Raw genomic sequence first — 16,079 nt, forward strand, 5'->3', positions numbered from 1 at the left:
GGATTTGGGCTTATCTAATCTCAAATCCAGCATCTCATACTCAAACCTGAATACAGCGGGACTAAAAAATAGACTATCATCTTTATTCTATCAGATTTTGCATAATCCGAACTCATATCAAATTCATCTGAAACATGTCACTTATCATTTAAATGGTCCCATGTGTGGGTTTTCTCCGTTTTGGGTAACCCGAACTCATATCAAATTCATCTGAAACATATCACTTTTCTACAATTGATATTTTAAATCGGAGAAACTCGGAACCAAACATAATCAAAGTGGATTTTCTCCATCAATTTCAACTTATGTTCGGGCTTGGTTGTCATCCCGAGAACTAAGTGTCCATTTTGATCATTTGATGACTTAGTTGGTGGAATTAAACTTTAAAGAACTAAGTTGGTTGGACATAAATCTTTTAGGAATCCAAATAACATTCTATTCTTTATAAATTTGTTAATGGTTAAAGATACATTGATGCTATGAAACACAGATACTGATACGTGTGTCGGGTACGATACGTATCCGATACGTCGATACACATTTTTTCCAAAAACACATAAAATATGATAAAATTATAAGTGTAAATCAAAATATCCAAAGTAAAAAATATAATTGAAATTTAAAATCATGTCCTCCATAACAAATCTATCTTATCCTATTTTAATGAAAACGAATCTATCCTAAAATCATTGCCCTCCATAACAAATATATCTTATCATATTTTAATGAAAACGAATCTATCTTATCCTGTTTTATTAGAAACGAATCTATTTTATCCTGTTTTATTGGAAACAAATCTATCTTATCTCGTTTTATTGGAAATGAATCTGTATATCCTATATTTTACTGAAAACGAATCCATATATCCTATATTTTATTGAAAACGAATCGGATGCGTGTCTTAATATTTATTTATTTTATTTTATTTTTTAAATTTTTGGATACTCTATGAATATATATCCTTCGCGAATCTGAGCGTATCCGTGTCGGATACGTGTCGGACACCGACACGTGAGGGTGTTTGACGAATCCGTGCTTCATAGCATTGATGGGTGCAATACTCTAATTTAGTGTTCTAGTCACTTTTATGAAAGTACTAAAAAATTAAAGAGTAGAATAATAAACAATATTTAGAAATAAAGATAATTAAAAAAATATTAAAGAAGAGTTTCCACCATAGACATTACCAAACAAAATTAATGAATTGTATAAAAAACAAAAAATAATGAATTAACGTTTATCACATTTTCCATGAAATTTAAGTTGAGAAAGTAAACAATTCAATAATGAGTAATATCCTCTCTTAAGCAATAAAACTCATTAATTTGAAGCTTGCACCTACTCTTATGATATAAGATTCAAATGAATCCCTTACTTGGCCTATTGCCAATTTCTACGTACGTGGTTGCCCAAGATGAATAAAGGAGAGAGTAAAATAAATCCTATTTTCTAATGGTGAGTGTGATGTATTTTGCTCACCCAAATTGTGTGTTTACATGATTTTCGAAGGAGTCTATTAGGGATGAAGATGAAAACCGAATCCTTGGATATCTGTTCATACCTATTCTGAATTTAACGGGAAAACCGATGTGATAGGGTTCGGTTTTACCCGAGTTCAACTTTCGGGTTCGGGTTTGATATAGTTGATACCATACCTCAAACCCGATTAATATATATATAATTACAAAATTACAATAAATATATATATATATATATATATATATATATATATATAGGATTCGAGTTACTTGAAACCCGATAGGTTCGGGGATGGTATCATTGTTTTCAACACAACTTAATTTGAGTTCACGTTCGGGTTTTGGATTTCGTGTTCAGGGTTGGGTAAGTAAAAACACAACCCCAATTCACCATGTTGTCATTCCTAGGCTCTATCTATAGGAAATGTTTTGGTGACCACTCCATACTAAATGATTAGAGAAATCAAATAAAACTTTATTATAATCTTTGTTTTATTATACATTATATTTATATTTGCCAATATGATTTATCAAATCTAATCATATTGAATCCAATTTAAATCTTGCATTATCTTACCCATCTAGCAAGTAGGTCATTATTGTCAAATCATATCTCTCAATATTTTGATCTTTATCCTAAGTTTTTATTTTTTTTCACAAAATAATAGATAAACCACATTTAACCTAAACTAAGTAATAATAGATAAGAATTTATATGGAAAATAAGGATTAAATATGATTTACTTTCATATACATCATAAATCATATACTTAATGTCCCTTCCAAGAAAGAGAATGTCCTAGCAACTATGTTAAATGGTGATCCAACATAGGTTAGACTTCTTGGAGCCAAGTCATTTTGAAGCAACTTTGGGATAATGAACCAATAGCAATATAATAGAGTTAAAATTAACTAATTATCTACAGAAAAATGATATATTCTCCTACTAAATCCTCCTATATATCTCTTTGGAGCAATGCATTTGGTTCCTGGCTTTCAAAGAGCAAATGTGTGGGAGCTTTTGGAATTAGAAGATAATGTGCTTATTATCAACCATTCTGATTTTATCATCAAATCATGTGTTAATGGTATCCACTATCCAATTGATTATATTAAGGACTTTATCATATTTGTTTAACTAAATAGTTAATAAAAATATAATAAAAAAGTTGGCATACACCAATGTTTAAAACGCCATGGTTGGGCAATACAGTGTTGCTCATGTTCACTGTAAATCATATTCATGTTCAGAAGAATTGGAATGTTTGTAAGGAATATTTTAGGAAAAGAAACATAAAAGAAGATACAGTTCAATGCAGTGTTCTAAAAAAAGTACTCTACCGACCGGTTTAACTAGTAAAACAGTTTATATACTGATATAATACATTAATTATATTAGTCATGCAACCATATCAATAAAAAACAGATATATCGATTGGTTTTCATTTAAACTGTATCGTTCGTTCCGATTAATTTTCATTTAAAATTATAATATTTTATAACAATGACTTAAGTTGTTATGGAAGATCAAAGAAACAATCATCACCTTTGTTTGTGCTTCTAAAATATTTTCCACCACCAAGTTATACAATTTGTTTAAACAAATGCTCTAATAAAAGTATTTATCACATTCTTTTTTATTTTTTGAAAATTAATATTAGTATAATATATATGTATATCTAATTTTATTGTATGTAATTTAATTAGTAAATTATTAGTTAACCCATTATACCACCATATTAGTATCTTGATTAGTATGATAATGATTGATGAACATGATGTTAATAACAGTTCAATGATATGAAATGATTTAACTTATTTTTAATAATGACCATACAACATTTATTCATTCAATGATATGAAGTGATTCACTAATTAAACCAATATGCCTTTTAATTAATGAATCATTAATGAATCACTGTATTATCATACTAATATTTTGATCGGTTTGATGACTAGTACAATATTAATAATACTGGATCAATGAAATGAAATGATTTAGCTTATTTATAATAATGACTAATATAATCTTTATTCATTAATATAGATTTGATTAATAATTGTATATGGTATTTTTTTTCTTTAGAAATTTAAACTAGTGTAATTTTAAATCACTGATATGTTCTGTATGAATGTGCTTAACATTATTGATCTTGAATCATGTAATAATTTCTCATTTCTTTAATAGAGAACACCATATTGTTATAAACAAAAATTATTTTTTCTAATTGGTTTATCAATGCAGTTTGTTGGTGGGTTAGAAGTATTTATTTTTTAGGTACCCCTAGTCTCAAAGAAATAAAAAAAATTATTATAAAAAAGTTAACTGAGGGCAGTTGAATTTCTTACCTTAATTTTTACAAGCAAATACTTGTACCTATAATTAGGTAATTAAAGACACTCCAATGGAAGTTGTGGATACCTTATCCTATCAGTACAATAGTCATAGGTCATATATTTATGTTTTACATGTTCATATTGTCTATGTTGGGAAGGGCTCAATTGCCAAAACTTTTGAGTATTCCACCAATACTTTTGAGAAAAACAATTTTGAGAATTATTTGATGAACTTAGAACTTGACAACCACTAACATCAAAACCTTGAAAGTTTGCTTTGAATGGTGCATATTTCCAATTTGTTTTGGTTTTGCCTCCATTTGTTGCCCAACTATCTCCATCCCATAAAGTTGCTTGTATTTGCATTGGTTTTGTAGGGTACCCTACTCCAATGTTGCTTTTATTTTTGTATACCCTTATGGGAGTATTGTCCACATAAAATCTGCACATCAAAATATTTATAATTAGTTAAGGAAAAAGGATATTGCTTCATATAATTTGGTTAATCACATTGCTTTGATGGTTGTTAATAATAATAGTTAAAGAATGTTAAATAAACCCAAAAAGTTTAGTTAACCATATATCCTTGTAATGTAAGAGGATATAAATAAATATGTTATAATATCATAGATGTTTAAATATAAATAATTAAAAAATAAAGTTATGTCTTTTTTAGGGATAATGTGTAGAATAAATGAAAAAAAAAAATGAAATTTAGAAGTATTAAGAATATAATAAATTTGAAAGTGAATATCACCCAATATAGAAATACTAAAAGGAATTAATTATCAATGAACAAATACTGCTAATAACACATGTGACTAAAATTGAGAAATTTCAAACCTTAACTTAATAGGAAACTTTTTTGATGTAATAAATTTTAATGAGCTCATATCTAAAAAGAGAAAAAGATATATGTACTGACAGTATATGAGTTTTATACATCGTTAGTGTATCATCAACCATTAATATCTAATTATTGTTGACTTTTAAAAAAAATATTTTAAATGAATAGTAGATAATAGAGTACATGTATATAAATATTTACACTATCAATGGATAGATTGATCAGTCATACCAATTTAGTAAACCTTATTGCTATTTTGACTCTAGGTTCTTATAAGTTTTATTTGCATTGGCCTACATAAAAATTTGTTCAAAACTTCACATTTTTTTTGTAAAGTCAAATTCAAATCCTATATAAAAATCTAAAATAAGCGCAGCTATGCATTATATAACCCATTCATGTGTTTGGAAGGGGAAAAAAAGCTATGCATTGTTATAAAAAAAGTTGATGCCCGATTCCATTTTTCTATAGAAATTTGTTTATAATGGTACTTTTTTTAACCATTAATACAACAAAGTAAGAAAAGAACCATGCATACACATGTATCTTACACAATTTGATGTTGGTTCCAAAGAATTTGGTAAGTATGAAAATCTTGTCTAGGGTCAAACCAAAGTCGAATTCTTTGTTCTCTATTCCCTTGCCCATTTGCAAATATATTAGTCTGTAATCTGTATGGTTTTCCATCTCTATTACCCAAGAATTCAAAGTCTAACTCATCATGCATCTTTCCTTGTGAAGTTAGCTGCACCAAAATACATTATCAATCAATCATGTATATATATATACATATCTTTTAGATTAGTGCTTTTTATCGGGGAAAAAAATAATATTATTAATCGCACTAAAAATGTAAACTTAGTACAAAAGCGCAATTATAATTAAATAAAAATATAAAACAATTATAAAAGATACTCTAAAGAATTCGTGACCCGATCTGAATAAGATACAAAGGTCTTGCCTCACTAACGACAATTTTTTTATTTTTTTTGGATGTCATGCAATAATATAATTTTTTTGGTCGGGAATGTAACTTGAATTTATTTTTTTGCTTAGTAAAAAAATCAATTTTGGTAATATTTTAAAATACTCACATAGTAAGCAGTGACAACTCCTGCAGAATTTCTATTTGGTAATTTGATCCTCATGTGGAATAATCCAGAGCCATAAGTCATCTTGGATCCAAAACCAGATCCTAAATAATAAATTAAAAAAAAAATCACCATTGAGAAATAGTGACAAGTAACAAAATAAATAAATATATGTATGTACAAGTAAAATAATTTAATCTAAACATGTGAATATAGCTAATCTTATGTTAAATTTATTTGATAGAGCAAAATTGGGGCTAATCATTTAATATATAATCAATTATAATGTAGTTTGATGGTTAGAGGTAAAGTGAAAAATATTCAGAATTTGAGTCTCACTCATACCAAATACTGACATACTAACATTTGTCGATAATTTTTTTTAAGAGACACTACTATATCCTATATGAAACAGGTTGGAAGGCTCTCATGCTTTCTTCAAACTTATGTTTCCATTTATTTGCTTTCATTATACTTATGTTTCTATTATGTATATGCTTCTTCATAATACATTCATATTTTGATTTTTTTAATCCTAGATTCAAAATATGCTCGTGCAAATGTCGTGTATACATGCACATGAACATAATAATAAAAATTCTCATTATGGCCTATATATCTTGATGTATACGATAAAAGGAACAGCAGAATAAAAATAATATTTATACATCTTATAAAAACAAATCATGCGACAACTTTCGACTTTATAAGAGAGAGTCGGCCTTATAAAACCGAAAGTTGTCACAAAGTTGATGTGTGAGATTTTACATATACCACCATTGATAACTAAGGTACCTACACAAATAGAGTTGCATGGGGGACATAAGAGAAGGTAAATGATATTAACCTGAAGAATTATCCATTTTGAGTTGAACTTCTTTTCCTTGGTTTGAAGACAAAACAAAGTTATCACCCCAAATAACCTTATAGTTTTGATGGAAGCTTATTTCTTTGGTCATGTTTCCTTTGCTAAGGACACCATTTGAAGCTACAAGGAGAAGAAAAACAAATAGTATTATAGAACCCATATCTATGTTAACCCTAGCTAGGGTTTGAATTTTAGACTCTTTTTGAACCTATGGCTAAAGGGCTATTATATATATATATACACAATGAATACGTAAGCTTAAGCTTCATAGAAAGCATAAAGTGGCATGACCCATAATTGCATTGCAAATACGCCATTGACTTCTTAATACTATCCTCCATAACAATTCACATCATTATGGCTTAGTTCAGAAGCAACGTTAATAGAGACTTTAGGTACCTATAAACCCATTATTTTATGTTAAATAATTAAGAAAAAAAAACTTTAGAAGAATATCTTCAAATTGAAGCTCCGTCTATTTCAAAAAGTATAGGTGTGTCATGCCAGATATAAACCCATAATATTCCAGCTCTTATTGTACAATATGCAAAAATGTAGATATATGCAATGATGCAAAGTAAAGTTTTGATTCTTTTACATAAAGTTTCTTATTTTGTCTCACTTTGTTGCTTTATATGACCTACTCTGACCTTGAGTTTCATTTTGAATATATCATTTTGTTATTTATCTAATTCATGGTTAACATTTCGAGAATATATGCATATATATATAATATACAATGCTCGATATAAGAATATCATGATAAAATAATACAACATATAATTATACATGATAAACTATGGTTTTTGACAAATATAATCCGGAACATATAAGTTACTATCCCCGGTTTTTGTTTATTTTCGTTGCATAACAAACATTTGTTAAGAATTGTATGAATTAGATGAATATTCTTAAGAGAATAAGAACATTTTTATTATGTTATCTAATGTAATATTTTATTTTTTGAGTTGTGTTCATAAATAAGAATAATTCTAGTAAATAAGATTAGTTTTTGATTGCAATTATATTTTATTTATAATTTATTTTTTATTTATAAGAATAATTTTTGGTAGCAATTATATTTTTTATTTATAAGAACAAAAAACAACAAAAAATTTACATTTTATATTTATAATTAATTATAATAATTTTTAATTTATTAATAAATAAATAAGTAATTATTCTTAATATTTTGTTATATTTATTGTGAAATGTAAATGTATGGGGTAGGTTGTGGGATCCAAATAAAAATAAAAATAATGCTTATTATTGTGGGAAGAAAGTATATGTTTTCTTATTTTATAGGGAGTTATGATAAATTATAAAGTAATATATGAAACCCAAATAAAAATGAAAAAAATTATTTGCTGCTAGAAATACTCTTACCCATTTAATCAATTTTTTTTCTTGTTAAAAAATAAATAATGGATTTTTATGAGCTTATAGCTTATGTGGGAGAGCAAACTATTCATAGGATAATAATATATTAACAGAAGACTCTAAAGTAAAAAAGCAATTTCTTAATCCATACTTTATGGGGTTTCTTAAAGGAGTCTGATCCTTAATTACTTGGGATATTTATCCCTTTTCTACAACCACTTTTTACGGAATCAAATTAAATCCCTCATAACTTCTCCCATGTGTTTTCCTCCTCTTAACTTTTAGGCAAATATATTTTAAGGGTGTGGTTTAAGAAATCAAAGATGAAAAATATTGTATTTCAAATCATAAATTACATTTTTTAATAAACACGTTATATATCTTAATTCTTTAAAGACCTTAACAATTTGTTTTTTGAATTTTAAAGACCTTAAGAATGTGAGAGGCAATAATAGGTTAATGAACCGGTCGCCAACATGATTCAAAGATAAGGCCCACTCAAGGCCCAAAGATAAATGAAGAGGGATATCTCCTACCACATTTTGTGCCACTCCATGTGTCATGAGCTTATGATTTATCAGAAAAAATATATTTAAGTTAAAATTTAATTATTAAATATTTTTCTGACCAATAAAAAACGTATGATACATGGGATGATACAAACTATAGAACAACAGATATACTTCTCTACCAAATATCTAAGAATCACATGCGTAGAAGCTAGACTAATAGGATTTGATTGGAAGATTCTAAGTAAAAGGGGGAAACCATACCGTGAAAGCCAAAATATGAATTTTATATATTCAATGCATTGTAAAGCAAGCAACTAATCTTACTAACTCTCTGACTAATAAACACATATTACAAAACTATTTCAACATGTGTTAAATGTATAAAACATGTCAATTATAAGAACTGTTCAACCAATATTTCACTTGAGTTTCTAACTGTTATTGTTGTTGTCTTGTTTTCATGGTAGGTTTGTTTTGTAATACAATACTTAATTCATATTACATTTTTTTCAAAACTATTGCAGGCTGATGGTTAATGTCTAAAACATAATAAAGTTACTCGAGAATAATGTCAAATATTCAACCAATATCTATACTGCATACTTTGTATTTATTTTTTTAAAATTATTTCTAGATTTATAAAGGTGTTATCACTTATTATTCATTTAATTTTACATTCTTTATGCAACATTCCCCTATCAGAACAATAATCATAAAACAAATACTTCTTCCTTACATCTTCATATGCTCTTTGTTGTTGATGGTTTAGTTCCCAATATCTCTTGTGATTCCACCATAAATGAGGAGAATAACATGAAGCTTTGTTGGGTTTATTGTAATATTGGCAGCCATGAATGTTGAAACCTTGAAAATGAGCCATGAATGGTGCTTGTCTCCAGTTAATTCTTTTCACATTAGATGCCCAAGGTTCCCCATTCCATATACTAGAGGTAATGTGCATTTGTTGTGAAAGATAATTCACTCCTATGTTTGATTTGTTCTTGAATACTCTAATTGGTGTGTCATCCACATAAAACCTGAAAATATTTGTCTACCAATAAATAAAAATATATATATATATATATATATATATATCTAAATAATGACTGAAGTAATAACAAATCTCTCGTAAAAACTGTGAGAATAATAAATCTAGGTCTTACAACTATACAAGAATAGTTAAGATTAAAAGTTAGTTATTGATCACATAATCACTTAAAATGTCACATGCATGTATTTTTTTAATGTTGACTGTTCAGATAAAATTCAATTGTACATATTAATGTAAATGCAAATAAACACGAGAAACATATATACACAAGGAAGCTAGTCTTCTGATCTATCTTTCTTTTCCCTGTTGGCACTATGTGTGGATTAGGTTTATCTTTTAAGGAAATCTCTATAAAAAATGTGGAACCACATGCCCAAAAATAAACCACTAGATATGTATTTGGTTATAATGATTTAAGTAGTGTATGATAGATATATGATTACAGTATAAAATAAATTATGTTATATTTAGTATAAGAAATATAATCATTTACCATATGGTTAAAGAATTAATTTTTTCTGATGGGATGCACGATTTCTCATCCCAACAAGTATCATTCTTAGAAATTAAATATTTGACCTTTTGGTATATTTTAGAATCCAATAGGGTCTTACACTAGTAGACTAACGTCTTGTTGATTAAAAAAATATTAAGTTATATGTTATGTTGATATGTATTATATAAATGGATAAATGGAAAATGGGGAAAAAATCTTGTTTGTAATGTGAAAAAAAGGAAAGTGTGTCCATTTGAAGATGTACAACTAAGGTAGCAATAGAACATCATCTTATATCTTGATCCATTACATTATGTTATGTATATATGAAGCTATCTAATTTCTCTTTTTTCAATGGAAATATGCTTACTTTTATAATTATATGGCTTTTGGTTAAGAAAAGGAAAAAAATGAATAAAAACCTAATTCTATCTTTTTTAAACCCTACAAGAGAAAGAGAGTCCCCTTACACTATTTGGTGTTGGTTCCAAAGAATTCCATAGGTATGAAAGTTTGTTGTTGGATCAAACCATAGGTGAACCCTTTGTTCTCTTCCCCCTTCATCTCTTGCAAAAATATTTGTTTGTAATGTATAAGGTTCTCCATTATTGCCCAAGAATTCAAAGTCAATCTCATCATGGTTTCTTCCAAGATGTTCATCATAGGCCTTTGAAGTTAGCTACATAAAAAGATAAGGAAAATTAGTAGCATTAATTAAGTACTCAATCATGGAAAACTAAACTTCTTACATAAAAAGCTGTAACAATTCCTCTACAATCCTTGTTGGGTATCTTTATTCTCATTTCAAAGAATCCAGAAGCATAGTCCAATTTTGATTGGAAGCCAGCCCCTACATATTTAACAAAAGTTAATATGTTTCAAAGATTTAAAGTATACTATTTTTTGGGTACATGTAAAAAATGTTAATTCATTCTATGTTCATATTATATAATTAAGCTATTATATACTTGCTAGCTAGTTTGAATACTTTATTTAATACTTTCTAGTAAAAAAAATTATAGAATTTTATTTGCAAAATGAATTATGAGTTCAAATCCGAATAAATTATTATTCCAGTGAGTTGGAATCTAGTAAACTAATTTTATTTTTAGTTAGAAGAGAGAGTGATTTTATATTTATGTTATTAGTTTCTTTTACTTTATTTAGTACCAACAGATAGTTGGTTCATATGGTAAAGTAGGGGTGAGCAGAACTCGACCCTACCCGTTCACCCAATATAGTCTGATCACGTTGGATCATGGGCCGGATTTAGGTTCAAAAATTAGACCCAATTAATATTTAGGGTTGGGTAGGATACAAGCATGAGCCGACACATCCCATGATCACTCACTTATCATATTTTTATGTGTTTCTATTTAATTGTGTAAAAAGTAATGATACCTCTTTGGCCAAAAGTATGATTGATTCTCTAATTTTTTCGTAATATATACATGATTAACAATATATATACCTATCATTTTTATATGTCAAATTACGTATCCATAATAATAAGTAATATTAATATTATTTTATCTAAAATATATATGCATTATATTTAATCGAATCTTGTATTAGGTCTGAGTTCAAAGGCTAACTTGATCGTCATTTATGATCAGATTAACTTTAGGTCTAGGACTAAGTCCAAATTTAAAAAATGGTAAAGGTTAGTTTGTAGCTAAAGCTATAACCTGAGTTTGAGTCTAGTAAAAACCCTAGAATTAGCCCAAACTATGGATGACAGATATACCTAGAGCAAAACTAATTTATTTATTGAAGTTCAGTACTTATTTGATTAAGCTATAGTTATTGATGGTGATTTAATCAGTCTTATATATTTTTTAAGCATACAGAAACTTAATTGAATCTTAATTACAACCCTATCAAATGAGTAACCAATTAACCATCCTACTAAGATAAGAAAACGCACTTTGATTGTTCTTATAAATAAGAAACGAGTATTAAATAAAATTTAACATCAACACCTAACATTATTTTCTCATATACTTATTTATAATTTCAAATTTTCTCCTCACATATTTTATTTTGCACTAAGGGTATTTAAGTTGACAACCAAAGACTAATCTTTTCTAAAGTGTAAGATCAATCACCGATTTTTTTAATAAGCGAAGATGTATTAAAGAAATGAGTTTTGTCCATTTCAACAAACTCTTTTTTATATACAAGTTGAGGATTGAACCCTAAGGTGACATTAAAAACCATGTTATTTGCTAAGTGTGATAGGACTTGTTGATTCTCTTCAATCTCCAAGAAAAACTATAGGGTGTCCTTGATGATGTTATCAGAATATAAGGTAAGAAAACTCACTTATACTCAACATATATAAGAGGGATTAGGATATGTTTTTTTGGCATGAATTTACAATTAAAAGTCAATTTATTTCGAAGTATAAACAAAAGTATACATATCCAAAATCAAAGCCTTTAGTTTAGGAAGAAATGTGAGAAGCCAATATTTTATAGCCTTTACCCTTTAGTTATATCAATTTTTTTTACTTATTTTTTTCTTACAAATCTTCCATTATATTGTTATGAAATATATTAATCCAACTATATATATTGCCACCTTCTCCCAACAATTACTATTACAAGTAAAAACCTGAAGTCTTATCAATTGAAAGTTGAACTTCTTTGCCTTGGTCTACAAAGAACACATGATGATGATTTCCCCATGTAACCTTGTAGTTCTGTTGGAACCTAACATCAAAAGCTTTGCTACCACATATCATGGCTAGTGCCACAAAGAGTGGAACAAACCAAAAGCTGCAAAAGCAAAAAAAAAAAAAAAAAACAATGTCTAAGGTTAAAAATTACCTTAAATAAGGCAAGTAGAATTTAAAGATAAAAACACTCTTGTGTACTATATGTTATACCTAGGATATGAGACTATGCACTTTGTTTGTTTGTATTGTAGAGGAATCATTATGTGAAATAATTATACATGCAATGCAATTTGTGTATCCCTATTTTTGTGATCATTCTAATTATATAGCAATGATTATGGATTATATATAAACATTATTATTGTATCACATGACAATGAATCTTGATGGCATTTCTAATCTCTAAGAAAGATTTTTGATTAGGTAGAAAATAGAAATGAAAAGTAACAGATTCATTAAAGAAGCTAGCATACAAGTTGTGGATCATAATTAGCATGTGAATATCCTATTAGTTCCTTTCAATTTGGTAAATTTTCACGTTCCTCTTGTGCTTCATGAAAGGCCCTTCCATATTACTAAGTAAGATGTTACATGGAAGTAGATATATGTTCTATAAATTTCTATATTCATTTTTAAACAAGGTTTTATATATATATCAATTAGGACAGAACCAATATCTTACAATATTTTAAGAAAATATCTGGATAATATATATATATATATATATATAATATTATATTATGATGTTCATATCTTAGATTTATGTAGAATATCTTAAAATATCTCTTAGGATTAAGATTACTTTATTTTATCATTTGTTTCTTAATTAATTAGGAGTCAATATTAGTATAAATATAGGTTAATATTAGGTCCTTTGAATCATCAAATAAACATAATATCATTACATCACCATTCATATTTCGGTCAATATAATTTACTATTTTGAGCATTTTTTCTTTTTTTATACCTTAACCCTGTAATTTTAACATTAGAACTCATTTTGTTATTAATTAAAGCTTAGATGAGTTCGACTACATCTGAATTACAATGAATGAGTATGCAAATCATTACTAAGGATCCTTTCACTAATTGATATACATAATCAAGGAATCCATTGATTTGTTGGACAGCTATAAGCATATTTGTGTGTTATAAACAGTGTTTTGAAGGTCCGACCATACCATACAGTTTGATCAGTTTGATATTTGACCAGATTTAAAAACGGTTATAGTTTGCAGTTTTAACCGAATAAGGGATTGAACCACTTTGAACCAGAGATTCTGGTTCAACCGTGTTATATATTTAGATAATTATTAATTATATATAAAATAGTCAATCTGATCGGACGATTTAACCATTTAATCCTAATACAAGATTTCTTTCGGTTTGATATCCGACTCGAATTTTAAAATATTGGTTATAATGACTCTTGAAGTATATTTTTATTTAACTAGATAAAATATTAGAGTAACTACTCTAATTTTCTATTAAGATTTTAACAACCTTGACAGTGTCTTTGCCAAACATCTTAGTCACTCATGCCAACGGTTTAATTTTTTTAGAGTCTAGAATTAGATGATTGAGTATATTTAGAATTATTATAAAATAGTCATACTCAACATTGATTTTATTTTAAAGGCTTTCATCAGTAAAATATAATGATAATATATATTATATAAATACAATTATTAATTAGGATATGTTAATTTCTTATCTTCTTGTATTATCCTTATTGAGAATTTGTATTTCAAACTTACATTTTATCATTTCTATGTTTAATTTATTATTATTTTTATGGTTCTACTTTTTAATTTTAGTCTATAATATGATGAAAATATTAATGTATAGTATTAAATTCAATGAATCAGGAAAATGGTTCTGCCTCCAAAAACGGTAGTATATATAAAGGAATTCACTTCTTAACATAATTTACTTTTGCCATATTTTACATTCATTAGTAATTTTCATTTTTAATAGAGAAAATGATGTATGCACTGACAGTGTACAAGATTTATACACTGTCATTGTATCATCCATCATTGATGTTTAATTATTGTTGACTTTTTAAAAAAAGTAATCAAAATGAAAGGTGGATGATAGTATGCATGTGTATAAATCTTTACACTGTCAGTATATAGATTTTACACTCTTTTTAATATAGTTTGATACTGAATCACAATGATGTACCACATGAAACTACAGAGCAATTACATCAGATTATATTTGGTCCATATCAGACCACATAAAATTCAAAAATATTTTTTAATCACAAAAATATTCACATAACAACGCCCACAACAATCAAAACCATAATTTAAAGCACCCATAAATCTTCTTATCTCTAAAATTAAATTTATCATTCTTACCTATTATAATTTTCATCTATATAATTTTTATTGTATTAAATTTATTGAATTAAAAAACAACCCTGCTTCAAACTATTAAGAATTTAGAACTAAGGCCATGTTGAAATGGTTAGAATGAGTATACTCTTGGTTTAGATGTTGGATCAACATCAACATTCACTATTCAAATAATTGGAAATTATAACATAGCATACCCATCAATGCTGCACTGTCAATTTTATTTCTATAAACTATTTCCAAGTAAGAAGTTTATTGTAAATTAACCTTTGATGATTAATACTCTTTAGCCAAAGTATTAATAAATGGTGAGAAATATTTTTATGTTTTCTTTTGTGGGCACAACCGGACCTATACTGCCCTTGAAGCCATGTTATGATTTATCTTCCATGTCTACAAGTTGTTCTTAGGAGATTCAAATTAAGGCAAAACATTGTAGGTGTTGGTTGTTAGAAGAAATTGGAGTTTAATTTTATTGTTGTATACTTCATACTTGCATGGTTGGTACTATAAATGTTTTTTTTGCATCATTATTAACTTATGGGGTTATATAAGTTTAAATATTGGATTTTTGGTGGAAGTGTAGCTCTTGTCATTGTTATGTTGGAATAGAAGTAATCCACTTCTTGTTTTTGTTGAGAATCAGATTTTAGAAAAAGAATGAAAGAATTAGAGGAAGAATATGCAAAGAGAAGAAGTTTCTGTTTTTGGAAATTTGTGGTTGTTAGTTAACCAACAACAACCAACTAATACTTCTATTTATAGTGGATTAGTTACAAAGTAAGCTCAATTACAATCTCATACACTATGCAAAAATGAATTACATCATTCAACCTCCCTAATAATACTAGTTTGGTTCACCATGCTCATCTGTCTTCTTTGAGTTTCGAAATTGCTTCCCTTTAATGGCTTTGTAATAATATCTACAAGTTGATCTTCGGATTTGTAGTATTCTAATCTTAGGTTGCCTTTGTCC

At 27.5% G+C, this 16,079-nt stretch overlaps 2 protein-coding genes across 2 annotated transcripts; both read right to left on the minus strand.

Annotated features, from left to right (window-relative positions):
* Positions 3,816-7,042, minus strand: LOC109353018 (xyloglucan endotransglucosylase/hydrolase protein 2-like). The gene is made up of 4 exons (XM_019595208.1): positions 6,601-7,042; positions 5,757-5,857; positions 5,214-5,407; positions 3,816-4,257 (listed from the first exon to the last, which is right to left on the minus strand). Exons 1-4 carry the CDS (start codon positions 6,779-6,781, stop codon positions 3,870-3,872), a joined length of 864 nt encoding a protein of 287 aa, XP_019450753.1. The 5' UTR covers positions 6,782-7,042; the 3' UTR covers positions 3,816-3,869.
* LOC109353060 (xyloglucan endotransglucosylase/hydrolase protein 2-like) lies at positions 9,175-13,062 on the minus strand. The gene is made up of 5 exons (XM_019595244.1): positions 12,951-13,062; positions 12,677-12,840; positions 10,810-10,910; positions 10,531-10,739; positions 9,175-9,550 (listed from the first exon to the last, which is right to left on the minus strand). Exons 1-5 carry the CDS (start codon positions 12,998-13,000, stop codon positions 9,175-9,177), a joined length of 900 nt encoding a protein of 299 aa, XP_019450789.1. The 5' UTR covers positions 13,001-13,062.

Source organism: Lupinus angustifolius, chromosome LG07, assembly GCF_001865875.1.
Source record: "Lupinus angustifolius cultivar Tanjil chromosome LG07, LupAngTanjil_v1.0, whole genome shotgun sequence".
Lineage (NCBI taxonomy): Eukaryota > Viridiplantae > Streptophyta > Magnoliopsida > Fabales > Fabaceae > Lupinus > Lupinus angustifolius.